Below are 26938 nucleotides of genomic sequence, written 5' to 3'. Positions count from 1 at the left end.
TGTGAAGCGGGCGTAACCCTTACACTACCTGATCGATACAACATCATACCTGATCGTATACACACACTGGATGTTTTAAAGCACGTTATTCCAAACAATTTAGGAATGTTAGGTGATTTATGCCCTTTATGGATTAAAACCAGACTCTGCGTCAACTACGTAATTTTCCATGGGAGTTTTGCCATGGATCCTCCTCCGGCATGCCACAGTCCAGGCGTTAGTCCCCTTGAAACAACTTTTCCATCACTATTGTGGCCAGAAAGAGTCCCTGTGGGTTTTAAAATTCGCCTGCCTATTGAAGTCTATGGCTGTTCGCCCGGTTCGCCCGGTTCGCCGGTTTGCGAACATTTGCGGAAGTTCGCGTTTGCCGTTCGCGAACATTAAATTTTATGTTCGCGACATCACTAGTGACCAGTAGACCATGTTTGATTACAATTCCTCATGACAGCCCACAAATATCCGCCACCACCCATAACAATTCATGGTCCCTGTCTTATGTAAATACAGCGGCATAAAAGGCTTTTTATGTCTGTTGAATGCCTAATTTTAGGGGCCTGTACTGGCCGACACTTACTTCTGTATCGCTGTGAATGCCTAATGTACCTCCAGCCACAGAATACCAAGTTCTTTGTTGTCAGGTGAACGCCTGTGGGCTAATTTTTGGGGCCTGTACTGGCCGACACTTACTTCTGTATCGCTGTGAATGCCTAATGTACCTCCAGCCACAGAATACCAAGTTCTTTGCTGTCAGGTGAACGCCTGTTGGCCAATTTTTGGGGCCTGTACTGGCCGACACTTACTTCTGTATCCTGTAAATGCCTAATGTACCTCCAGCCACAGAATACCAAGTTCTTTGCTGTCAGATGAACGCCTGTGGGCTAATTTTTGGGGCCTGTACTGGCCGACACTTCTGTATCCTGTGAATGCCTAATGTACCTCCAGCCACAGAATACCAAGTTCTTTGCTGTTAGGTGAACACCTGTGGGCTAATTTTTGGGGCCTGTACTGGCCAACACTTACTTCTTTATCCTGTGAATGCCTAATTTTTAAGACTGACATTGAAAATCAATGGGTCTGTAAACGTTCCGCTAAATTGTGGAACAGATGTGGACCCATTTTACAGACATGTGAATGGACCCTATATGTATTTGACATGTATTTACTGGCCGCTATCAGTTCTGGCTGATTTAGAAAAAAATAAATACATTTTTTGGCTAAAAAAAAAATAAAAAATTTTATGGCAACTTTTCCAATAGCAATACTTCTGGTATGTCAGTGTCCATGTTGTGGGACTATGTGTGCACAGCTAGTAAGTATTTTGTGGCTGCAAATATGACCTGGAGGTTTTTAATGTTCGCCTGCCATTGAAGTGAATGGGGTCCGCCACGAACTTGCGGTTCGCGAACATTTGCGAAAGTTTGCGGGTCGTGTTTGCAAACCGCCCCGTCCGATGTTCGTCCATCACTAGTTTGCAGCTTATGCAGCTGCCCCCCTTTGGAAAGGGGGGCAGCTGCATAAGAGTTTAAGGCTGGCCATACATTATACAATCTTCTTCTACATTTTAACTTTAGATTAACCGAAAACCATATAATAGGAGGTCAAACCTAAACACTTTCAATTCATATGCAATCAGGCAGGCCCTTTCACTACATAGTTGAAGGTAAATCTAAAGGACGTTGAGTAAGAAAATTGTGTAATGTATGGCCAGCCTTAGAGAGATAGGGATGCAGAACAGTACACTGATCTTCCCAGTGAATAGCGGAAAGGGAGGTGTCAGCAAAAGTCTGATCATTGGAGGACAGGCAGACTGTGATCTCAGTACAGCCAGAAAATTGATGTGCTCTCAAGCCTAGCACGGACAGTTTGAAATAGGTAACAAAAGGAAGTAATACAAAGAGAATAGGATGCTTTTTAAGTACAAGGTACAACAGGTACAACAGACACACATCAGGAATATGAAATATTGGGGTAACATACCCTTTACATTTTTATTTGCTGTAAGCAAAAGGTGTATTCAAGCTTTAAGTATGTTGCATTCATATAGCTGTTAGCTTTCAACTATATTTTATTTTCTATGTATAAAACTATTTATTTTGGTTCCCAAAACTACAGTTTCCATCATTGTTATCCACATGCTTGACCCAGCCCAGGTTAAATATTTGGACAATGCAGACAGGAGGAACACCTACATTTTTGCATAAATATTTCTTTTTCTCTTGTTTTTTCTAGGCACTTTAAACACTGTAACCTCTTCTGATCTCTACCCCCTTTGCTCTGTAGTTTGTCCTTAAAGACTTGTTAGTCTTGTTTTGTGTAGTACTTGAGATTTCACTTTTCACTGGTTCAAACTGATGCAATGCAGGAAATGCACCAGATTTTCTGCGATTCCCTACATCGCATCGCACTCCATGCGATATTCTGCGGGTGTCAATGTTAGATTAAAAACACCCCGAAACAGATTGCAAAATGCAGTGCGAGTACCAGAATGGCATCGCATGGGTGTGAACCCATGCAATGCGATTCAGGTGTGGGGGAAAAAAAAGGGTTCTGCACCATTTTGGTGAGGTGTGATCACATTTGAGCAACAGCGCCAAAGTATATTGTTTCAATCACACCGCACAGACATCACATGTGAATGTGGTGCAATGCCTGTGCAAATGACATGCAGTGTTTTCCACGCACTAGTGTGAACCCAGTGTCAAAGACATTGATAACCCATGAAAGCAGAAGAATTTTAAAGCCTTGCATGTCAGCATCAGAGCCCTGGCACACAGCTTACCAGCACACAGCAGCAAGCTGGTGCAGCACAGAACTCAGCATTTACTGTCCTCCTGTAGCATGAGTTCACCTCTTTCAGAAGCAGCCTGTGAGCAACGCTAAGCCATGTTTACTGTCCCCTCAACAGCAGCAGCCTGCGTCCCCCTCAGCAGTAGCAGCAGCCTGTGTCCCCCTCAGCAGTAGCAACAGCCTGTGTCCCCCTCAGCAGTAGCCGCCTGTGTCCCCCTCAGCAGTAGCAGTAGCCGATGTTCCCTCAGCAGCAGCACAGCCTGTGTCCCCTCAGCAGTAGCACAGCCTGTGTCCCCACAGCAGCAGAAGCCTGTGTGCCCTCAGAAGCAGCAGCCTGTGCCCCCCTTAGCAGTAGCAACAGCCTATGTCCCCTCAGTGGTAGCAGTAGCCTGTGTCCCCTCAGCGGTAGCAGTAGGTAGCGGCAGACTGTGTTCACTAGGCAGCGGCAGCAGCCTGTGTCCCCTCGGCAGCGGCAGCAGCCTGTGTCCCCTCAGCAGTAGCAGCCTGTGTCCCCCTCAGCAGTAGCAGTAGCCTATGTCTCCTCAGCAGTAGAAGTAGCCTATGTCCCCTCAGCAGCAGCACAGCCTGTGTCCCCTCAGCAGTAGCACAGCCTGTGTCCCCACAGCAGCTGAAGCCTGTGTCCCCTCAGCAGTAGCAGCAGCCTGTGTCCCTCTCAGCAATAGCAGCAGCCTGTGTCCCCTCAGCAGCAGCAGCAGCCTATGTCCCCCTCAGCAGTAGCAGCAGCCTGTGTCCTCTCAGCAGTAGCAGCAGCCTGTGTCCCCCTCAGCAGTAGCAGTAGCCTATGTCCCCTCAGCAGCAGCACAGCCTGTGTCCCCCTCAGCAGTAGCAGCAGCCTGTGTCGCCTCAGCAGTAGCAGCAGCCTTTGTCCCCTCAGCAGTAGCAGCAGCCTTTGTCCCCTCAGCAGCAGCAGCCTGTGCCCCCCTCAGCAGTAGCAACAGGCTATGTTCCCTCAGTGGTAGCAGTAGCCTGTGTCCCCTCAGCGGTAGCAGCAGCCTGTGTCCACTCGGCAGTGGCAGCAGCAGCAGCCTGTGTCCCCTCTGCAGCGGTAGCAGCCTGTGTCCCCTCGGCAGCGGCAGCAGCCTGTGTCCCCTCGGCAGCGGCAGCAGCCCGTGTCCCCCTCGGCAGTGGCAGCAGCCTTTGTTTCCTCGAGCAGCAGCAGCCTGTGAACCCTCAGCAGTAGCAGCAGCCTGTGTCACCTCAGCAGCAGCAGCAGCCTGTGTCCCCTCAGCAGTAGCAACAGTCTGTGTCTCCTCAGCAGGAGCAGCAGCCTTTGTCCCCTTAACAGCAGCAGCCTGTGTCCCCTCAGCAGTAGCAGCCTGTGTCCCCCTCAGCAGTAGCAGTAGCCTATGTCTCCTCAGCAGTAGCAGTAGCCTATGTCCCCTCAGCAGCAGCACAGCCTGTGTCCCCTCAGCAGTAGCACAGCCTGTGTCCCCACAGCAGCTGAAGCCTGTGTCCCCTCAGCAGTAGCAGCAGCCTGTGTCCCTCTCAGCAGTAGCAGCAGCCTGTGTCCCCTCAGCAGTAGCAGTAGCCTATGTCCCCCTCAGCAGTAGCAGCAGCCTGTGTCCTCTCAGCAGTAGCAGCAGCCTGTGTCCCCCTCAGCAGTAGCAGTAGCCTATGTCCCTTCAGCAGCAGCACAGCCTGTGTCCCCCTCAGCAGTAGCAGCAGCCTGTGTTGCCTCAGCAGTAGCAGCAGCCTTTGTCCCCTCAGCAGTAGCAGCAGCCTTTGTCCCCTCAGCAGCAGCAGCCTGTGCCCCCCTCAGCAGTAGCAACAGGCTATGTCCCCTCAGTGGTAGCAGTAGCCTGTGTCCCCTCAGCGGTAGCAGCAGCCTGTGTCCACTCGGCAGTGGCAGCAGCAGCAGCCTGTGTCCCCTCGGCAGCGGTAGCAGCCTGTGTCCCCTCGGCAGCGGCAGCAGCCTGTGTCCCCTCGGCAGCGGCAGCAGCCCGTGTCCCCCTCGGCAGTGGCAGCAGCCTTTGTTTCCTCGGCAGCAGCAGCCTGTGAACCCTCAGCAGTAGCAACAGTCTGTGTCTCCTCAGCAGGAGCAGCAGCCTTTGTCCCCTTAGCAGCAGCAGTCGGTATCTACTTAGCAGTAGCAGCAGCCTGTGTCCCCCTCAGCAGTAGCAGCAGCCTTTGTCCCCTTAACAGCAGCAGCCTGTGTCCCCTCAGCAGTAGCAGCCTGTGTCCCCCTCAGCAGTAGCAGTAGCCTATGTCTCCTCAGCAGTAGCAGTAGCCTATGTCCCCTCAGCAGCAGCACAGCCTGTGTCCCCTCAGCAGTAGCACAGCCTGTGTCCCCACAGCAGCTGAAGCCTGTGTCCCCTCAGCAGTAGCAGCAGCCTGTGTCCCTCTCAGCAGTAGCAGCAGCCTGTGTCCCCTCAGCAGTAGCAGCAGCCTATGTCCCCCTCAGCAGTAGCAGCAGCCTGTGTCCTCTCAGCAGTAGCAGCAGCCTGTGTCCCCCTCAGCAGTAGCAGTAGCCTATGTCCCCTCAGCAGCAGCACAGCCTGTGTCCCCCTCAGCAGTAGCAGCAGCCTGTGTCCCCCTCAGCAGTAGCAGTAGCCTTTGTCTCCCTCAGCAGTAGCAACAGGCTATGTCCCCTCAGTGGTAGCAGTAGCCTGTGTCCCCTCAGCGGTAGCAGCAGCCTGTGTCCACTCGGCAGCGGCAGCAGCCTGTGTCCCCTCGGCAGCGGTAGCAGCCTGTGTCCCCTCGGCAGCGGCAGCAGCCTGTGTCCCCTCGGCAGCGGCAGCAGCCCTTGTCCCCCTCGGCAGTGGCAGCAGCCTTTGTTTCCTCGGCAGCAGCAGCCTGTGAACCCTCAGCAGTAGCAGCAGCCTGTGTCTCCTCAGCAGGAGCAGCAGCCGTTGTCCCCTTAGCAGCAGCAGTCGGTATCCCCTTAGCAGTAGCAGCAGCCTGTGTCCCCCCTCAGCAGTAGCAGCAGCCTGTGTCCCCCTCAGCAGTAGCAGCAGCCTTTGTCCCCTTAACAGCAGCAGCCTGTGTCCCCTTAGCAGTAGCAGTAGCCTGTGTCCCCTCAGCAATAGCAGCAGCCTGTGTCCCCTCTGCAGTAGCAGCAGCCTGTGTCCCGCTCAGCAGTAGCAGCAGCCTGTGTTACCCTCAGCAGTAGCAGCAGCCTGTGTCCCCCTCAGCAGTAGCAGCCTGTGCCCCCCTCAGCAGTAGCAACAGCCTGTGTCTCCTCAGCGGTAGCAGTAGCCTGTGTCCCTTCAGGGGTAGCAGCAGCCTGTGTCCACTTGGCAGCAGCCTGTGCTCCCTCGGCAGCGGCAGCAACTTGTGTCCCCTCGGCAGTGGCAGCAGCCTTTGTTTCCTCGGCAGCAGCCTGTGAACCCTCAGCAGTAGCTGCAGCCTGTGTCACCTCAGCAGCAGCAGCCTGTGTCCCCTCAGCAGTAGCAGCAGTCTGTGTCTCCTCAGCAGGAGCAGCAGCCTATGCCCCCTTAGCAGCAGCAGTTGGTGTCCCCTCAGCAGGAGCAGCAGCCTGTGTCTCCTCAGCAGGAGCAGCAGCCTGTGTCTCCTCAGCAGTAGCAGCAGCATGTGTCCCCCTCAGCAGTAGCAGCAGCCTGTGTCCCCCTCAGCAGTAGCGGCAGCCTGTGTCCCCCTCAGCAGTAGCAGCAGCCTGTGTCCCCCTCAGCAGTAGCAGTAGCCTGTGTCTCCCTCAGCAGTAGCAACAGGCTATGTCCCCTCAGTGGTAGCAGTAGCCTGTGTCCCCTCAGCAGTAGCAGCAGCCTGTGTCCACTCGGCAGCGGCAGCGGCAGCAGCCTGTGTCCCCTCGGCAGCGGTAGCAGCCTGTGTCCCCTCGGCAGCGGCAGCAGCCTGTGTCCCCTCGGCAGCGGCAGCAGCCCGTGTCCCCCTCGGCAGTGGCAGCAGCCTTTGTTTCCTCGGCAGCAGCAGCAGCCTGTGAACCCTCAGCAGTAGCAGCAGCCTGTGTCACCTCAGCAGCAGCAGCAGCCTGTGTCCCCTCAGCAGTAGCAACAGTCTGTGTCTCCTCAGCAGGAGCAGCAGCCTTTGTCCCCTTAGCAGCAGCAGTCGGTATCCCCTTAGCAGTAGCAGCAGCCTGTGTCCCCCCCTCAGCAGTAGCAGCAGCCTGTGTCCCCCTCAGCAGTAGCAGCAGCCTTTGTCCCCTTAACAGCAGCAGCCTGTGTCCCCTTAGCAGTAGCAGTAGCCTGTGTCCCCTCAGCAATAGCAGCAGCCTGTGTCCCCTCTGCAGTAGCAGCAGCCTGTGTCCCGCTCAGCAGTAGCAGCAGCCTGTGTTACCCTCAGCAGTAGCAGCAGCCTGTGTCCCCCTCAGCAGTAGCAGCCTGTGCCCCCCTCAGCAGTAGCAACAGCCTGTGTCTCCTCAGCGGTAGCAGTAGCCTGTGTCCCTTCAGGGGTAGCAGCAGCCTGTGTCCACTTGGCAGCAGCCTGTGTTCCCTCGGCAGCGGCAGCAACTTGTGTCCCCTCGGCAGTGGCAGCAGCCTTTGTTTCCTCGGCAGCAGCAGCAGCCTGTGAACCCTCAGCAGTAGCTGCAGCCTGTGTCACCTCAGCAGCAGCAGCCTGTGTCCCCTCAGCAGTAGCAGCAGTCTGTGTCTCCTCAGCAGGAGCAGAAGCCTATGCCCCCTTAGCAGCAGCAGTTGGTGTCCCCTCAGCAGGAGCAGCAGCCTGTGTCTCCTCAGCAGGAGCAGCAGCCTGTGTCTCCTCAGCAGTAGCAGCAGCATGTGTCCCCCTCAGCAGTAGCAGCAGCCTGTGTCCCCCTCAGCAGTAGCGGCAGCCTGTGTCCCCCTCAGCAGTAGAAGCAGACTGTGTCCCCCTCAGCAGTAGCAGCAGCCTGTGTCCCCCTCAGCAGTAGCAGCAGTCTGTGTCCCCTCAGCAGTAGCACAGCCTGTGTCCCCTCAGCAGTAGCACAGCCTGTGTCCCCTCAGCAGTAGCACAGCCTGTGTCCCTCTCAGCAGTAGCAGCAGCCTGTGTCCACTCGGCAGCAGCCTGTGTCCCCTCGGCAGCGGCAACAGCCTGTGTCCCCTCGGCAGTGGCAGCAGCCTTTGTTTCCTCGGCAGCAGCAGCCTGTGAACCCTCAGCAGTAGCTGCAGCCTGTGTCACCTCAGCAGCAGCAGCCTGTGTCCCCTCAGCAGCAGCAGCAGTCTGTGTCCCCTCGGCAGCAGCAGCAACTTGTGTCCCTCAGCAGTAGCAACAGCCTGTGTCCCCTCAACAGTAGCAGCAGCATGTGTTCCCACAGCAGGAGCAGCCTGTGTCCCGTCAGCAGGAGCAGCAGCCTGTGTCCCGTCAGCAGGAGCAGCAGCCTGTGTCCCCTCAGCAGGAGCAGCAGCCTGTGTCCCCTCAGCAGGAGCAGCAGCCTGTGTCCCCTCAGCAGTAGCAGAAGCCTGTGTCTCCTCAGCAGGAGCAGCAGCCTGTGTCTCCTCAGCAGGAGCAGCAGCCTGTGTCCCCTCAACAGCAGCAGTCGGTGTCCCCTCAGCAGTAGCAGCAGCCTGTGTCTCCTCAGCAGGAGCAGCAGCCCGTTTCCCCTCAGCAGGAGCAGCAGCCTGTGTCCCCTCTGCAGCAGCAGTCGGTGTCTCCTCAGCAGTAGCAGCAGCCTGTGTCGTCTCAGCAGGAGCAGCAGCCTGTGTCGTCTCAGCAGGAGCAGCAGCCTGTGTCTTCTCAGCAGGAGCAGCAGCCTGTGTCCTCTTTAGCAGCAGCAGCAGTCTGTGTCTCCTCAGCAGTAGCAGCAGCCTGTGTCTCCTCAGGAGGAGCAGCAGCCTGTGTCCCCTCAGCAGCAGCCTGTGTCCCTCAGCAGGAGCAGCCTGTGTCCCCTCAGCAGGAGCAGCAGCCTGTGTCCCCTCAGCAGCAGGAGCAGCAGCTTGTGTCCCCCTCAGCAGTAGCAGCAGCCTGTGTCCCCTCAGCAGTAGCAGCAGCCTGTGTCCCTTTAGCAGTAGCAGCCTGTGTCCCTCTCAGCAGTAGCAGTAGCCTATGTCCCCTCAGCAGCAGCACAGCCTGTGTCCCCTCAGCAGTAGCACAGCCTGTGTCCCCACAGCAGCAGCAGCCTGTGTCCCCACAGCAGTAGCAGCAGCCTGTGTCCCCCTCAGCAGTAGCAGCAGCCAGAGTCCCCTCAGCAGCAGCAGCCTGTGTCCCCTCAGCAGGAGCAGCAGCCTGTGTTCCCTCTCCAGCACACCCAAACCACTCTTGCAGTCTTGTGGTCCCTTTCCAAAAGGGAAGGCTTACAATTTCTTTCTCTCAGCTTTGGGTATTCTCCCAGATAGCAAGGATAACTTGCCACAAATCTGTGGCAGTGTTGAATTTTAGGTTTTGTTAACTTGCTGCACATTTTTACTGGCAAGCTGTACACTCGCAGAAGACTTGAAGCACCAGTTCTAGTTGGCACCTTTCCAATTTTAGCAAATTTGCGTGGCAAGTCTCTAGCAAGAGCAAGGTTGCAGTGGTGAGTCTACAGCAAGAGCTATGCAAGTCACAGTGACCCCTGTGGTGGGATGACTATTGCACAGCATATCTGAACCAGAATTTGCAGCAGACTTGCAGAATGTTTGCAAAGAAAGTTCATCTGTTGATCTCACGCAATACGGACTTGCTGCAATTGTGTGACAAACTTGTGAAGCCTGGCAAGTCTAGCAATAGCTTAGCAAGTCATTTTAAAACTTGCAGCACAATTGCTTACTATTTGGGTTTTTATCTGGGTTGGGAAGTGTATGGGATATTGACAGTGTTACCTCCTACGTAAGTGGGAGAGTTTCAATGTTTCCCTGAAGGGGAACACACATGCAAGGCAAACCCTCGCCTACATGGTCTTTCCTTATTCAGCTATGTAAAAGAACAACAGATGACTCATACCCATGAGGTTAAAACCTTCTGAGCAAGACTGAGTTCACCCCCCTAATCTGGCCATAACGTCACACAAAAGGACAAGGAGAGAAGCAAAGTAACAACTCGGTGGGAGACTTATGAAAAAAGCCAGTATTCCTTTACATTACCATCAGGAAGCAAAGACTTGCATCTCCACTAAATCAAGCGAATGTAGACAGAAAGTGGCTGCAAAGTGACTGTAGGAGAACAGCAGCACTGGGATGCACAAAAGTTTAAAACAGTTCTTCCTAAAAAAAAAAAAAAAAACAACAATTGTTTATGATACACAGTGCCTTAGCAACCAAAATGTCATCTCGTTAAAGTGTACTACTTTAAGCATTTACTCACACTGATAAAGCTATTTACATTGAACATGTAACATTTAGTTGCGTATGAAAAATAAACACCTAAAATAGCCTACAATGCCCCTTTAATTGTTCTTGTTTATGAGTTTGAACCCACCCAATTTCATAGCTCCCAACTGTCTCTGATTTCGAGGGACTGTCCTTGATTTGGAACCAAGTCCCTCTGACCCTCTTTCTTCCTCATTTTGGTCTGATCTATAGAGTTGTATATAAAAAGCACTATTTCTCTATCTATCAAAAAGTGTTTCCCAATGCTGAACCTTTCACCCAATTTCTAAATAGCTGCATTTGCAAATTTAAAAGCCAGTATTAAGGAATAGTAGTGGTGAAAAAAATGCATTTGTGGGTTTAAGCAATTATTTTTTTGTACAATTCTTCTTTAACCACTTAAGCCCCGGAGGATTTGGCTGCTAAAGGACCAGGGGTTTTTTTGCGATTTTTTACTGCGTGACTTTAACGGACAATTGCGCGGTCGTGCGACGCTGTACCTAAACGAATTTGACGTCCTTTTTTTCCCACAAACAGAGCTTTCTTTTGGTGGTATTTGATCACCTGTGCGATTTTTTGATCACGCGCTATAAACAAAAAAAGAGCGTAAATTTTGCAAAAATAACAATATTTTTCACATTTTTTTATATGAAATTCCCCAAAAAAAAAAGTAAAAATCAAAATTTTTTAACATTTTTCGGCCAATTTGTTTTATGCTACCTATGTTTGGTAAAAAAAATCGCAAAAAGCGTATTTTGATTGGTTTGCGCAAAAGTTATCGCGTTTACTAACAAAGAGAAAGATTTTTGTCATTTTTGGTGTTTTTTTTTTTTTAACGCGTAATGGCGGCGATCTGCGATTTTTTTTTCGGTACTGCGACATTGCGGCGGACAGATCGGACCCTTGACTGACATTTTTGACACTTTTGGGGTTACCAGTGACATTACTGCAGTAATCAGTGCTATACATATGCACTGTTACTGCAAAAATGACACTGGCAGGGAAGGGGTTAACTTTATTGGACAGGGAGGGGTTAAGTGTGTCCTAGGGGCGTGCTTTCTACTGAGTAGGGACATTCCTATTGGTGTAAAAGCAAAGATCAACCGTTCTACATAGTAGAACGGTCAGATCTTTACTTTTACACAGGGAGAACTGACAGGCAGCTTGTTTACACAAGCTGCTCTGTCTTTCTCCCTTCACAGGAGCGATCGCAGTGTGACTGGCGGACATCGAGTCCGCCGGTCACACGCACTGACTTGCCTGTGAACGAGCCGCGGCGGGCGCGCGCCTCGGCGGGCGCGCGCCCGCCCGCGATAGGCTCGCAAGTCAGTGACAGGCGAGTGACGTACCGATACGTCACTCTGCCTGGCCGGGGCTGACCGCCGCAGTATATAGTTGTGCGGCGGTCGGCAACCGGTTAAAGCGGAGTTCCGGCTCCAAAATCGACATAGTCGATTTTGGGCCATCCACTTGCTTCTAGGTCACCTGAAACAGAAATGGATAATTACGATTTTTTTTTTTTTACTTACCTTGTAATTGCAGAAAAATATACTCACCTTTCTTCCACTTCCTCCCTCGGCGGCCGCGGCCCGCGCCGTCACTTCCGCTTTGCAATGATTCCTGGGAACTGAACGTCATCGCTCCCAGGAATCAATGCGCCTGCAGCGGCCCCGACGTCAGTTCCGGTGCAGGCGCGTCATACCTTGCTAAACAGCTTCTGGGCATGCCCAGAAGCTGTGCAGGGATGATGCTGCAGCCCCGGAAGTATTTTTTTGGTGGCCGAAACTCTGCTTTAAGTGGTGGTGGGGTAGGTGGTTGTTGTTTTTTTGATTTCCCTACTGACACAACACAAAAGTTAGGAGGGTTTTGCCAACTGACACTAATGCTGGAGGGGTTCCTGCAGGGCATTCTTTCTCCCATGGACAACGGTGCCAAGGGATTTGTCCTCCATTAAACACATTGGTGCATAATTCAGCCAACAAATATTGCCAAGGCTTTTTAAATTCCATAGACACTATTGTTGGGAAATTCTTCTTCCCATGTATCCCTATGCCAGGAAATTCTTCCTTGCTCAGAAACAAATGCTTAGGCTTTCTTTCTCCCACAGACACTAATGTAAGGGCATTCTTCCTCCCATACATACAAACATTGGGGCATATTTGAATCCAATGACCCCTCAACAACAGGCATTTTTCCTCCCACTGGCACAAACTTTGGAGTGTTCCTTCAGCACTAATCCCAAATCATCCTTCCTGACCTAGATACTGTTAAGGTACCACTAGGATCCACATTTGTAAATCCAGGGGTCTGGTCCTCTCTGTTTGTGTTTTCACATGTGTGCTAGTCCATGTTGGTGCATGTGCTTAAGTACACATGCATTAGTGTGCATTGGGGTGAGTCATTGATTCTGGGAATGCAAAGGAGGGTATTTAAACTCTTCCCCTTATGGTGGCAGGTGCTTTGAATTCTCACCAGCTACAGTACTTTGTTCCTGAGCCCCCTGCCGGGGGCATACAATGCGATTCGGGGGCATACAATGCGATTAGAGGAGGCAATGTGGGGGGTTCTTTACTGTTAGGGCTACAAGATTGTGGAATTCTCTACCACAAGAAGTGGTTTCTGCGGGTAGTATGGTGGCTTTCAAAAGACTATTGGACGTGCATCTCAAGGATCAGAACATTAAGGGCTATGTGAGATGATTACAGCCACACACACCTACACAGGTTGAACTGGATGGACTATTGTCTTTATTCAACCTCACCTACTATGTAACTATGTAACTAAGTAACTAATTCCGGCCTTGCTTGTTATTGACCCAGACCACCTGACTCCACCACTATCTCTTACCCCCATTGCCAACTCTGCTCCTGCAAAACCCTTAAGAACTCCAGACATTCATTTGTTTGGTTTTTGATAAAATATGAAGGTCAGAAATAGGGGTTTCAGTGCTGTTGGTGACCCCTTTGGAGCCATTTTCCCTCAGTTCTTGTAGTATGCAAATAAGCCATTGACATTTTTTTTTTTGTTTTGTATCGATTTGGGAAGGGGTAGAACCCATGTCAAGTTGTTACTGCTGTCTTTCCATATTGGTTATAAACTCCTCTAATTCCCTGGTGATTATTTTCAGAAAGTGTGGAAAAACCAAAAAAATGTGTTGTCATCAGAGAAAGAGGTTAAGAGAAATTATCCAATGGGGACAAATGTTCCTATTACACCTCTCAAACATGAGAGTTCTACTAACTTTGGATACATTTCCTCCTATTTCTTTGTGTTTTCAGAACAGGAAATTAAGGAAAAGCTCCCTATTGGGACACAGACAGCAAAAAATAACTTCATAGGGATTTTTTCTCTTCCCTACTCTATCTATTCTTAGGCTCGGTTCACAATGCCGCGACCTGACAGTCGTGCAACTTTGCCAGGCGACTTATTGGCGATTTGCTGGCAACTTACGTACTACTTGATGTGACTTTGAAGCAACTTTGAAGCTACTTTCAGGGAATGCCTGGGTAATCTTCCTGTAATGTACAAAGAGCAAATGACTCCTACGCTTGAGGGGTGGCCTTGCGGCTGGTATCCTGAAAATGCGATTCAGGTCAAATTGTAGTAAATTAAAGCTGTGCTGCCACTCTCAACGGGTCGTGGTAACTCAAAGCAGATACTGGAAAAGAGAAATGGACAGAGGGCGCACCAGCCTAGCGCATTATCTTTAAAAAATGTATTGTAATAGACATATATACACATTATACTCACAAAACGATTATGAAACACGGGCAATAAGCAATGAGGGACCACCAGGGGTCTCCACTGGGCATCCTCAGCTCCCGCAGGCCGTGGAAGGATGTAGACCTCCAAAAAAAATGGTTTCGGGGTGCTCTGACGAAGGGGAACACCGCAAAATGCGTAAGAGGTTTTTTGGAGGTCTACATCCTTCCACGGCCTGCGGCAGCTGAGGATGCCCAGTGGAGACCCCTGTTGGTCCCTCATTGCTTATTGTCCGTGTTTCATAATCGTTTTGTGAGTATAATGTGTATATATGTCTATTACAATAAATTGTTTTAAAGATAATGCGCTAGGCTGGTGCACCCTCTGTCCATTTCTCTTTTCCAATCTTCCTGTAATGTCGGATCCAAATCGCATCAATATAGATGAGGAACCGACTTGGAGGCGACTTCCACTAAAGTCTATGGGAACAAGTCGGATAGAATTCACCTTGAAGCAGAACAGGAACCTTTTCTAAAGTCAAAGCGACTTCAGTAATGCTAATTAGGACAGCTTCCATTGACTAACATGGGATTTCACATGTCATACGACCTGGGGTCTCAGAAGTCGGATCCCAAGTCACCGCAGTGTGAACTGAGCCTTATAGAGAAAGTATATATTGCACTTTCATTACCTTCAGCTGAACTTGGCTACTGATGATAGGTAACTGATGTCTTATGTTTTCATCATCATGTAATAAAGGTTTCAAGTGTCAGTTGTAAATGTTTTATGGTTGGAATGTCCTTGCAAAAAAGTGTAGAGAGGGATGCCTTTACCCACGAGTGCATCTAGGAATATCCCAGTATGCTAAATAAAGCAATCCTGTACTGATAGAAACATGATGTGTGCCATTTATGGTTTCTCCTTCTTAAAGCAGAACTTCACCCGGGAGGAAGTTGCCTCCCTTCCCCCTTCCTTTGCCAGCAGCTTTCTGGGACATGTCACAGATTCTAGGAGGCACATGGGACCGATCACAAAGTGCAGTGCAGCTCTCGTATGTGCAGTGGGAATCTGGCTGTGAAGCCACAAGGAGTCACAGCCGGGTTCCCTTCGTAAACATGCCAGCGCCGTGGACCCAAAGACCGGCGAAGAACTGGCCCGGGTGACCCGGGACAGTACTGGATCCTTGGACAGGTAAGTATCCTTTTATTAAAAAACAGCATCTACAGTATTTGTAGCTGCTGTCTTTGAATTTTTTTTTGGAGGGGGTCTGGAGATCCTCTTTGAAAAATGCTGGTTTCCATGCTAATCCTTAATCTGTAATACTTTTGAAGTTATGCAGCTAAGGACCCAGAACCCAGAGCCTAAAGAATATGTTACCCCAATATTTCATATTCCTGATGTGTGCCTGGTATACTATGTACTTGTTGTGTTAAAAAGTATCCTGTTCTCTTTGTATATCTTCCTTAGTGTGAAATACCTGGTGATCCTGCCAGTCCCCCTGCTTTTTATTTTCAAATTGACCACGCTAGACATGAGAGCACAGTTTGCCTGTCCTCCAATGATATTAGAGAAATTACCGTGTAAGTAGGCCCATGCCCCAAAAATTATAGTCACAACTATTTTAAAGAAAAAGTAGGGGTTTCAGGCTGATTGGGAGAAGGAAGACCAGAGGACCAACACAATAAAAATTAAATCCAATTGTGCTGGCATTTCGTGTGCACAGCCAATAACTGGAAAGATCAGTGTTAGGCCCCTTTCACATTAGCGGACCATTCAGATCCGCCTGTCAGTTTTTCTGGCGGATCTGAACGGATGCCCCATGCATCTCTATGGGGCATCGTATATCAGCGGAGACATGTCCGCTGACATCCGATCCGTCAAATCTGGATGGATGGAAACCCTATTTTCCATCCGTCCATCAGATCAGGTCGGATGAGAACGGACAGGCGGTCCGTTCTCATCCAATTCCTCCATAGAGGAGAGCGGGTACCTTACAGCTCTGTCTCCGCACACAGCGCAGAGACAGAGCTGCCATCCGCCTGCTCAGTGGGGGATCGGCGGATCAATCCCCCCGCTGAGAAAAGGGGCCTAATGCTGCCTCTCCACCATAGCTGTCTAGGCTCCTGATGCAGCTGAGAACAGAGATTATGTGATCACTTATTAACCCCTTCAGGACCGCCCGCCGCAGATATACTGCGGCAGGCAGCCCCTCCTGCGTGAACCGACGTAGGGCTACGTCGGTCGCGAACCTGCAGCTAGGGGGCGAGCATGCGCAGCTGGCGGCACGCTCCCACTCAACAGTGGGGACTCCGATGCAGGGGGCAGGCGGCTCCGATCGCCGCTGGCCACCCGCAATCGCTCCCCGCTGAAAGAGAAGAACGGTCAGCTGTCATAAACACAGCTGACCGGTCTTCTCTCTGAAATGATCACAGAGCACCTTCTATATAGTCCCTTCCCATACAGTTAGAATCACTCTCCTAGGCTCACATATAACCCCTTGATCCCCCGCAGTGTTAAAACCTTCCCTGCCAGTGTCATTATTACAGTAACAGTGCATATTGTTAGCACTGATTACTGTAGTAATGTCACTGGTCCCCCCAAAAGTGTCAAAAATGTCAGTTAGTGGTCAGATCTTTCCCTCCGCAATGTTGCAGTACTGTTAAAAATCGCAGATCGCCGCCATTACTAGTAAAAAAAACAAACAAACAATAAAAACTACATAAATCATTCCCGTAGTTAGTAGACGCGATAACTTTTGCGCAAACCAATCAAAATATGCGTATTGTGATTTTTTTTTACCAAAAATATGTAGCAGAAAACAAATTGCCTAAAATGTTAAAAAAAATTTAGATTTTTAATTTTTTTTTGGGGGAATGTTATATAGCAGATATTTTCAGTATTGTCACTCTTTTTTTGTCTATAGCGCAAAAAATAAAAACTGCAGAGGTGATCCAATACCACCAAAAGAAAGCTCTATTTGTGGGAAAAAAAGGACATCAATTTTTATTTGGATACAGTGTTGCATAACCATGCAATTTTCCATTAAAATAATGCAGTGCAGAATCGCAAAAAATGGCCTGGTCATTAAGAGGGCAAATCCTTCCGGTCCAGAAGTGGTTAAAAAATATATAGATATACACAGTATATCACAAAAGAGAGTACACCCCTCACATTTTTGTGAATATTTTATTCTATCTTTTCATGTGACAACACTGAAGAAATGACACTTTGCTACAATGTAAAGTAGTGAGTTTACAGCTTGTATAACAGTGTAAATTTGATGTCCCCTCAAAATAACTCAACACACAGCCATTAATGTCTAAACCACTGGCAACAAAAGTAAGGACACCCCTAAGTGAAAAAGTCCAAAATGGGGGCGTGGCGACCGCCGAACAGTATGGCCGCTTGAAGAGGGAGCTCCGCTGCATGCCCGCTAAGAGCCACATCTACGGCCCATCTACGTGAGTGTCCGGCTACCTGAACAACGGGGATCTCTGGGGGAACACCCACGGCACCCACACATCATGTCGCGAAGCAGAAAGGACCCTCCAGCGGTCCGTAAACTATCGGAATTCTTTCACCCGGCGGCCTCGGGACCAATGAAAAATGGCGCCGGAGCCCCGCAGCACACTAGCGATGCCCGCCCTCTAGTATCTCCTGGCCATGTCGCGGCCGTGACGTCACCGGCGCGCTCAGACACGGCACATGCAAACAAGCAATTGAGGCCAGAGCGCTCTGCAGACTCCTCACCATCCACACCGTCCACTCACAGCCCGGCCAAATCGAAGCCTAGGTGGGAAGACGGCCACCTCGCATCCCGCCATACATCCATGAAGGTGAGTGACCATGACCCTGTTACAGCTTCTGCATGGACTTATACACCTGCACCAGACCCCTTTGCCTCCATCCCTACCACAGGACAGCCCATTTCTGATACCGCTCTGAGAGACATGCTGTCCATGATGCATAAATCAATGCAAGAGACTGTGTCCTCCTCCATAGCCTATTGTCAAAAAGAGTTACATGGATTGGGCGAAAGGGTTAACAATGTGGAATGCAAGATGGATGAATTTGCCGTCTCATATAATGCCCTAGTGGACTCTCATGCAGCCCAACAGACTGACATTGACCGCATCCAAGCCAAACTTGCCGACCTGGAGGATAGGTCTCGGCGTAACAATTTAAAGCTCCGTGGCATTCCAGAAACAGTCCTCCCCAATCAGCTCCCGAATTATGCACGTGAACTTTTCCAACTGGTCGTCCCTGCACTAACCAACGCGGACCTGACCATAGACAGGATTCACAGAATCCCGAAGCCTTCCTTCCTTCCACAGGATGTCCCTAGAGACGTCCTGCTCCGCATACACTTCTTCCAAGCGAAGGAAAAGATATTGGAAGCTTTTTGTCGTAGAGACCATCTCCCTGAGCGAGCGGCGACGGTCCAAGTGTTGCCCGACTATTCCCAATATACGTTACAGCAACGCCGCAACCTCAATACCATCACCAAGGCTCTCCGCAACCACAAGATACTGTACAAATGGAAGTATCCTGCAAAACTGTGCATAACCTACCAAGGCTCGAATACGCAGGTCACCACCATAGACCAAGGAATGTGTGTGCTTCACCAATGGGGTATTGTTCCCGATGCCCCAGATTCCTCGACTTCCCGTGCTATGCCTCCACTACCACCCCGCGTGCAGCCTGACTGGCAGGTGGCGTCCAGAAGCTCAAGATCCCGTAGCCGCCACAAGTGACACTCACTGTCTACCTCTACCGGGCATGCCCGGCCCTCCTTCCGTGCCTTGAAGTAGCACTCTACATCGTGCTCTTCCACCCCCCTGCAAATTTTGTAGCTCCTGCTACCCATTTGGCCCTGGTGGGCCATGTCTTTTTTACCTGTTCAATGTTTGTTTGTTTGTTCGTCCCTTTTGTTCCACTGTTTTGACGAACTTTTCATCGTTAACCATGCCGTGCAAGTGACTGTGCCTTATCCTTTTGTGCATGCAGTTTTCATCCCTTTCCGCAGCTTCCGATCAACTAGCCTTATTGGGCCTTCGTCCATATACCATCCCAGGCAATACCCTTCCGGGTCATCCAGGACTACATATCTTATGGCCTCGAGCAGGCCCTACCTTCCGACACTAAGGAAGAATGCCTCAGGTACTTTTTTGTTGCTCCCCTCTATCCACCCTGACCCTTACACGGGTGAGCCCTCCTCCCTCCTCTCTAATTCACACTCCTCATGCCCCTTTGCCACTGGTCCATCCACGACTATTCTGGATCTTCTTATAATTATCTATGCCTATTAACCTTTTATCCATGAACGTTAAGGGGTTAAATCACCCCGCGAAACGCCACTCAATGTGGAAAGAGGCGAGCTCAGCTAAAGCAGACGTTCTGGCAATACAGGAGACCCACTTTCTCCTGGGAAGCGCTCCCCGATGTACCCATCCGGACTACCCACATGTATTTCATGCTTCGTTTACTGCTAAAAAAAGGGGTGTGATGTTGGCTTTTAGTAATTCCCTGTCCTTCTCCCTCTCCAGAGTGGTGGAGGACAGGGAAGGCCGTTATTTGATTGTTAACTGTACTATTGATAAATGTGAGTATACTATAGTTAACGTTTATGCCCCCAATGTGCGTCAGCTATCCTTTCTACGCAAACTGTGTTCTAAAGTCTCGAAACTGAAGTCAGGGAAATTGATATTTTGTGGAGATTTTAATCTTGTAGCCAACCATGCCTTAGACTCTTCGGCCAGACCACACTCTAAACTTCCCTCCCTAGCTGCTCTGTTGCATTCAGAAGGGCTCCATGATGTCTGGAGGTACCAGCATGCAGAAGAGAGAGACTACTCTTTCTTCTCAGCAAGCCACAACACATATTCAAGGATCGACATGTTTTTAGTCGACTCTGCCACCCTACCACTTCTAGTCGATTCTTCCATCTCTACCATCACCTGGTCTTATCACGCTGCTGTCCACATGACCCTGTCCACTAGCCCCCCTGCCACCTCCACTTTCATTTGGAAATGTAATAACTCCCTACTCTCAGACCCGGATACCCTGCAGCATTTACGGAAGAATTTACAAGAGTTTTTCCACCATAATCACACGTCAGAGGTTTCCCCTTCCACCTTGTGGAACACACACACGGCGTTCATTAGAGGGCTACTGATCCAATTGGGTTCCCGGTTGAAAAAAAGGCGCATTTCTGCCCTCTCGCACTTAACGGAAGAAATCCGCTCTCTAGACGAGCTGAACAAGTCCTCCCCATCCCCCAAGCATGCCTCCCGGTTATTATCTCTCCGGTCGGATCTCCGCAGAATGTTGACCGAGCAGCATGATAAACTACTCGCGCGGACCCGGGCTAACTACTACTCTTCTCACAACAAAGCCGGCAAATTTCTGGCCTCTCGCCTTAGGGCCAGACGGCTTAAATCGAAAATAGATTGTATCCAACACCCACACACGAACGAGAAGCACGTTCACCCCCGAAAAATAGCCGACGCTTTCACGGACTACTATAGTGCCCTGTACAACTTGAATGCCGACGACTCCACACCACAACCCACAGATGCTGACATACAGGCTTTTCTTCACAACCTACATCTCCCGTCGCTCTCGTCGGAATCACTGTCCTTCCTCAACAGCCCCATTGCTCCCTCAGAATTATCCAGGATTATCAAATCGATGCCATCCAACAAATCCCCGGGGCCCGACGGTCTGACCAATGAATATTACGCGGCCATGCACGATATCCTCTCCCCTCATATGTTAACACTCTTCGCACAAGCCATAGACACAGGACTCTTGCCCGACGAAATGTTACAGGCCCATATCACCACCTTGCCTAAACCTGGGAAACCACCCGATACTCCGGCAAACTTTAGGCCAATCTCTCTATTAAATTCGGATGTAAAAATTTACGCAAAGATCGTAGCGAATCGCCTAGCCAAAGTCCTACCATTCCTAGTGGGGGACGACCAGATGGGATTTGTCCAGGGTCGCCAGGCTCCGGACGCCACCAGGCGTGTGGTGAACCTGATGCACTATGCGGAGCGCACTCGGACGCCTTCTCTGCTCTTGTCTATTGATGCAGAGAAGGCGTTCGACCGTGTCCACTGGGGATATATGCGAGCAGTTTTGCATAAATTCGGTTTCTCTGGTCCCATCGTGTCTGCTATCCTTGCGTTATATTCGAAACCCCTCCGCTAGAGTGATGTCGGCTGGCACACTCTCCAAACCGTTTTCTATTTCAAATGGGACACGACAGGGATGTCCACTTTCCCCCCTGATATTCAACCTCCTAATTGAACCATTAGCAGCGCGATTACGGCACAGCCCACTCGTGTCAGGATTTAAATTCCCCAGATCCCACCATGTCATCACACTCTTTGCAGACGACGTCATTCTCAGTCTCACAAACCCTACAGTTTCCTTACCTGCCACTCATGACATCCTGCAATCTTTTAGTAAAGTCTCTTACTATAAGGTCAATTTTAGCAAGTCGGTGATACTGAATATGGGAGTGCATCCGACTGCCAGCTCTCACCTGCAAACTGTCCTGCCATACACATGGTCCAGCCAACCCATACACTACTTGGGTATAGACTTAACACTCCCTACTTCTAACATGGTCTCCGCCAATCTGTCTCCTCTCCTTAAATCAATCGCCTCGGATGTAGCCAAAATCAAGAGGGTAGAATTATCGTGGATGGGTCGAATAGCAGCGTTTAAGATGGTATGTCTACCCAAAATCTTGTACGTTTTTCGCACCTTGCCCATCCCCTTCCCTAAGAAAGCCATACGCCCCTTGACTAAAATGCTGCATACATTCATATGGCAAAAGAAAAGGGCTAGATGCGCGCATTCTCATATGATCAAACACAAATCAACAGGTGGCTTGGGGCTCCCGGACATATTTAACTATTGTGACGCGTCCTGCCTGGCGGCATTGCGACACTGGTTCACCGAAAGTCCCACTACTCCATGGGTTTCTGTAGAATCGACCGTATCCAAGGTAACCCCCCTCTCTACTTTAATATTTGCTGACAAGTGGAAATCATTGGATGCCAAGTCCCTGCCCCTGCCCACACAAGCCACATTGGAATCCTGGCGTTCCCTTCTCGCACGACAGCCTGTCACCACTGTATGTAAACGGGTCCCGCTCCCAATTTCTACACTAGCAGTACTGCTTCCATACACCAATATCTCCACATTCCAGGCGGCGGGCATTAACACGATTGACCAGCTCCTTCACTCCAACTTCCTTAAACCCTTCGAGACTCTAAAGGTAGAGTTTAACCTGCCTCCGCAAGCACGCTTCACATATAATAGTCTGGCCAGCTTCGTGCGCAAACACCCTCCTCCCAACCTTGATATCCCCATACAAGCTTGGCAATTCCTTACGTCCCCCTCTCCCCCAACAAAAGGTATATCTTTGTTTTATAACCTCATAGGCCATAACCTGACCTTTTTGAAATCTCCACATATGTTAGCATGGGAAAGGGAACTTCAGGCGTCTTTCTCAGAGGCACAATGGAAAATTGCCATACGCTGTTCTTACAAATCCACCCAATGTGTGAACCATTGGGAACAATATCAGAAAATTCTTACCCGATGGTACTTGACACCGTATCGACTTTCAAAAATTTTTGACTCCCAGAGCCCATTGTGCTGGCGCAATTGCGATCAAGTAGGGTCGTTGTTGCATATTTTCTGGTCTTGCAAAAGCCTGTCAAGTTTCTGGAGAAAGATGTTTGAAGTTCTGTCCACCGCTACTGGAATCCTGAGACCCCCGGATCCTGCCCCGGCCCTGCTCTCTTTGGGTCTGGACACCTTCCCACCCTCCCTAAGAACAATCTCCGTACATATACTAGTGGCGGCTAAAACGGTCATAGTACGCCACTGGAAGCATCCAATTGCACCCTCCCATATGGAAGCAATCAGGCTTGTTAACTTACAATGTTCTATGGAAAAGGCATATGCCTATTCCAAGTTCCAGGGTCCAAAATTCTACAGAGTGGCAGGCATGGTTGCAAAGCCCTTATTTCTCCCCTACACCCAGTTGAGGTCTGTGTCGCAGGCAACCTTCCCTTCTCCTCTCCATGTCTTTACCTACAGTTTTGGTTTTCGTTCTATACAATGTACTTTTATTGGATCTTCACGGGTTTTTTCTCTTCATGTGACTTCTGATATTGTTAACTATGCAATACCTTGTATACCTATATCATATGCATATATGCAAATTTTGTGTTCCTGTTCATATGCACCCTCTCAAATGTGATCTTAAATGTGATCTTGTTACGGTTATTCCATGTTGAAGATGACTATGGTTTAATTTCTTGTATTTTGTAAAGTTTCAATAAAAATCTATTGAAAGTAAAAGTCCAAAATGGGCCCAATTAGCTATTTTCTCTCCCCAGTGTTATGTAACTCATTAGTGTTACAAGGTCTCACATGTGAATGGGGAGCAGGTGTGTTAAATTTGGTGTTATCGCTCCCATACTGGTCACTGGAACTTCAACATGGCACCTCATGGCAAAGAACTATCTAAGGATCTGTAAAAAAGAACTGTTGCTCTACATAAAGATGGCCTAGGCTATAAGAAGATTGCCAAGACCCTGAAACTGAACTGCAGCACGGTGGCCAAGACCATACAGTGGTTTTCCAGGACAGGTTCCACACAGAACAGTCTTTACCATGGTCAATCAAAGAAGATGAGTGCACATACTCAGCATCATATCCAGTGCTTGTTTTTGGGAAACAGAGTGCTGCCAGTATTGCTGCAGAGGTTGAAGGGGTGGGGGGGTCAGCCTGTCAGTGCTCAGACCATACGCCGCACACTGCATCAAATTGGTCTGCATGGCTGTCGTCCCAGAAGGAAGCCTCTTCTAAAGCACTAGAAAGCTCGCAAACAGTTTGCTGAAGACAAGCGGACTAAGGACATGGATTACTGGAACCATGTCCTGTGGTCTGATGAGACCAAGATAAACGTATTTGGTTCGGATGGTGTCAAGCGTGTGTGACGGGAACCAGGTGAGGAGTACAAAGACAAGTGTGTCTTGCTTACAGTCAAGCATGGTGGTGGTAGTGTCATGGTCTGGGGCTGCATGAGTGCTGCCGACACTGGGGAGCTACAGTTCATTGAGGAAACCATGAATGCCAACATGTACTGTGCCATACTGAAGCAAAGCAAGATCCCATTCCATCGGAGACTGGGCCGCAGGGCAGTATTCCAACATGATAACGACCCCAAACACACCTCCAAGACAACCACTGCCTTGCTAAAGAAGCTTAGGGTAAAGGTGATGGACTGGTCAAGCATGTCTCCAGACCTAAACCAGGGCCGGCCCTACTATGGGTCCCGGTGGGACCACGGGTCCCAGGCGGCACTTAGAGAGGGGCGGCCCCCGGCCGCCTCTTCTCTTCTTCCCCTATCGAAAAAAAAAAAAAAGGTCCGCGGCTGGCCCGACATGCACACTGCGCATGCGCCGCCGCCGCCACTAGGCAAAGCCCGTAAACGTTCGGCTATTTCCGGAAATAGCCAAACATGTATTAGCTTTCCCGAGCGGCGGCGGCGCATGCGCAGTGTGCATGTCAGGCCGGCCGCGGCGCCATTTTTAAATCCTAAGGCGCCCTTTAGGAACAGGTAAGTGAGACTGCACACTACCTGCCATTATACGGGGCTGCAGGCATACTACAGAAGATGCAGTGCTGCGGGCATGGTACATACCCACAGCACTGCATCTCTTGTAGTATGCCCACAGCCCCGCATTCTCTTGTACCATGTCTGTCTCCTGCACCATGCCCGCAGACCCTGCATTCTCATGCATCATGCCCGCAGACCCTGCATTCTCATGCACCATGCCCGCAGACCCTGCATTCTCATGCACCTTCACCACAGCCCTGCATTCTCATGCACCATGCCCGCAGACCCTGCATTCTCATGCACCATGCCCACAGCCCTGCATTCTCCTGTACCATGCCCGCAGACCCTGCATTCTCCTGCACCATGCCCGCAGACCCTGCATTCTCCTGTACCATGCCCGCAGCCCTGCATTCTCCTGTACCATGCCCGCAGACCCTGCATTCTCCTGTACCATGCCCGCAGACCCTGCATTCTCGTGCACCATGCCCGCAGACCCTGCATTCTCATGCACCATGCCCGCAGACCCTGCATTCTCATGCACCATGCCCACAGACCCTGCATTCTCATGCACCATGCCCACAGCCCTGCATTCTCCTGTACCATGCCCGCAGACCCTGCATTCTCCTGCACCATGCCCGCAGACCCTGCATTCTCCTGTACCATGCCCGCAGCCCTGCATTCTCCTGTACCATGCCCGCAGCCCTGCATTCTCCTGTGCCATGCCCGCAGACCCTGCATTCTCCTGTACCATGCCCGCAGAACCTGCATTCTCCTGTATTATGCCCGCAGCCCTGCATTCTCATGTATCATGTCCGCAGCCCCGCATTCTCCTGCACCATGCCCGCAGACCCGCATTCTCCTGTACCATGCCCGCAGCCCCTCATTCTCCTTTACCATGCCCACAGCCCCGCATTCTCCTGTACCATGCCCGCAGCCTTGCATTCTCCTGTACCAGGCCCGCAGCCCCGCATTCTCCTGTACCATGCCTGCAGCCCCGCATTCTTCTGTACCATGCCCGCAGCCCCGCATTCTTCTGTACCATGCCCGCAGCCCCGCATTCTTCTGTACCATGCCCGCAGCCCCGCATTCTCCTGTACCATGCTTACAGCCCTGCATTCTTCTGTACCATGCCCGCAGCACTGCATTCTCCTGTACCATGCCTACAGCCCTGCATTCTTCTGTACCATGCCCAAAGCACTGCATTCTCCTGTACCATGTCCGCCACTCTGCGTTCTTCTGTACCATGCCCACAGCCCTGCATTCTCCTGTACCATGTCCGCCAACCTGCGTTCTTCTGTACCATGCCCGCAGCCCTGCAGAGCACTGTGGCACTATAGACGGTAGAAAGCCTGGTGCGCTCATCTGCCCAGTGTCTACTGCTCTGTCCAACTCCTGCTGTCACTCCGTACACACTCACACCCCTCTGACTGCTTTCATAGTCCTATAGAATGTGGGGGCCTCTTGGAGGGCGTGAATTTTTTTCTTTTTGGGGGGGGGGGGGGCAGCATTTCATTCTCGGACCCAGGCAGCACAATGTCTTGGGCCAGCCCTGACCTAAACCCTATTGAGCAACTGTCGGGCATCCTCAAACGGGAGGTGGAGTAGCGCAAGGTCTCTGACCAGCAACGTGTGGTCATGATGGAGGAGTGGAAGAGGACCCCAGTGGCAACCTGTGAAGCTTTTTTGAACTCCATGCCCAAGAGGGTTAAGGCAGTGATGGAAAATAATGATGGCCACACAAAATATGGACACTTTGGGTCCAATTTAGACATTTTCACTTAGGGGTGTACTCACTTTTGTTGCCAACGGTTTAGACAGTAATGGCTGTGTGTTGAGTTATTTTGAGGGGACAGCAAATTTACACTGTTATACAAGCTGTATACTCACTACTTTACATTGTAGCAAAGTGTAATTTCTTCAGTGTTGTCACATGAAAAGATATAATAAAATATTTACAAAAATGTGAGGGGTGTACTCACTTTTGTGAGATACTGTATATATGTCTATGTGTTCTTGCAGTTACCTGCATTTATCTAGTACAGAAGCACAGTAGCTAAGTGGTTAGCACTAAGGTTGTCAGTTAAAATTACAACCACTGCACTACCTGCCTGGCGTTTGCATGTTCTTCCTTTGCCCGTGTGGGTCTCCTCCCACATTCCAAAGACAAGAATGTAGGTTAATTGGCTACTGTCTAAATTGGCCTTAATATATGTGAGTTAGCCCTCATTCACATTGGAGCAACTTGTCATGGAATTGCTGGCAATTGCGCTGTTCAGATCGTGTGCAATGCCGACTTTGCGGTGCCGCATCGATTTGAAAAAGTAGTTCCTGCACTACTTTTGGCAATTTGGGGAGCGACTGGCATAGACATCTGTGCATGAAGCAGCACAGATGTCTTCCAAGTCACACCCAAAGTCACACTGACATGCGACTTTGAAATCGTGCGATTTCAGATGAACTTGTTCAATTTTCAAAGCACTGTGTAGCTGTTTGTTGTTGTCTAGCTTTTTTCTAGCAGTCTAATTTGCACTGACTGCAGTGTTAAAAATGTTAATAAACAAACATTAACATGTTCAGTAAGTGCCGGTTCACACTAGGTCGC

General features: G+C 50.2%; 1 protein-coding gene across 1 annotated transcript in view; it reads right to left on the bottom strand.

Moving 5' to 3' along the window:
• The window catches only part of LOC309545693 (uncharacterized protein), a gene marked incomplete at its 5' end in the record, with an annotated part of 101172 nt that extends 86910 nt beyond the window's left edge, over positions 1-14262 (bottom strand). Inside the window, one exon of the mRNA XM_082245029.1 lies at positions 14193-14262. Within this exon, the coding sequence (XP_082101155.1) occupies positions 14193-14262 (70 nt within the window). The remainder of the gene's footprint in view (positions 1-14192) is intronic.
• Between the last annotated feature and the right edge of the window lie 12676 nt (positions 14263-26938).

The sequence above is a fragment of the Pelophylax lessonae genome (genome assembly GCF_965119305.1).
Source record: "Pelophylax lessonae genome assembly, chromosome: 1".
In the NCBI taxonomy this organism is placed as follows: Eukaryota; Metazoa; Chordata; class Amphibia; order Anura; family Ranidae; genus Pelophylax; species Pelophylax lessonae.
This window is presented reverse-complemented; position numbering and strand designations above follow the sequence as displayed.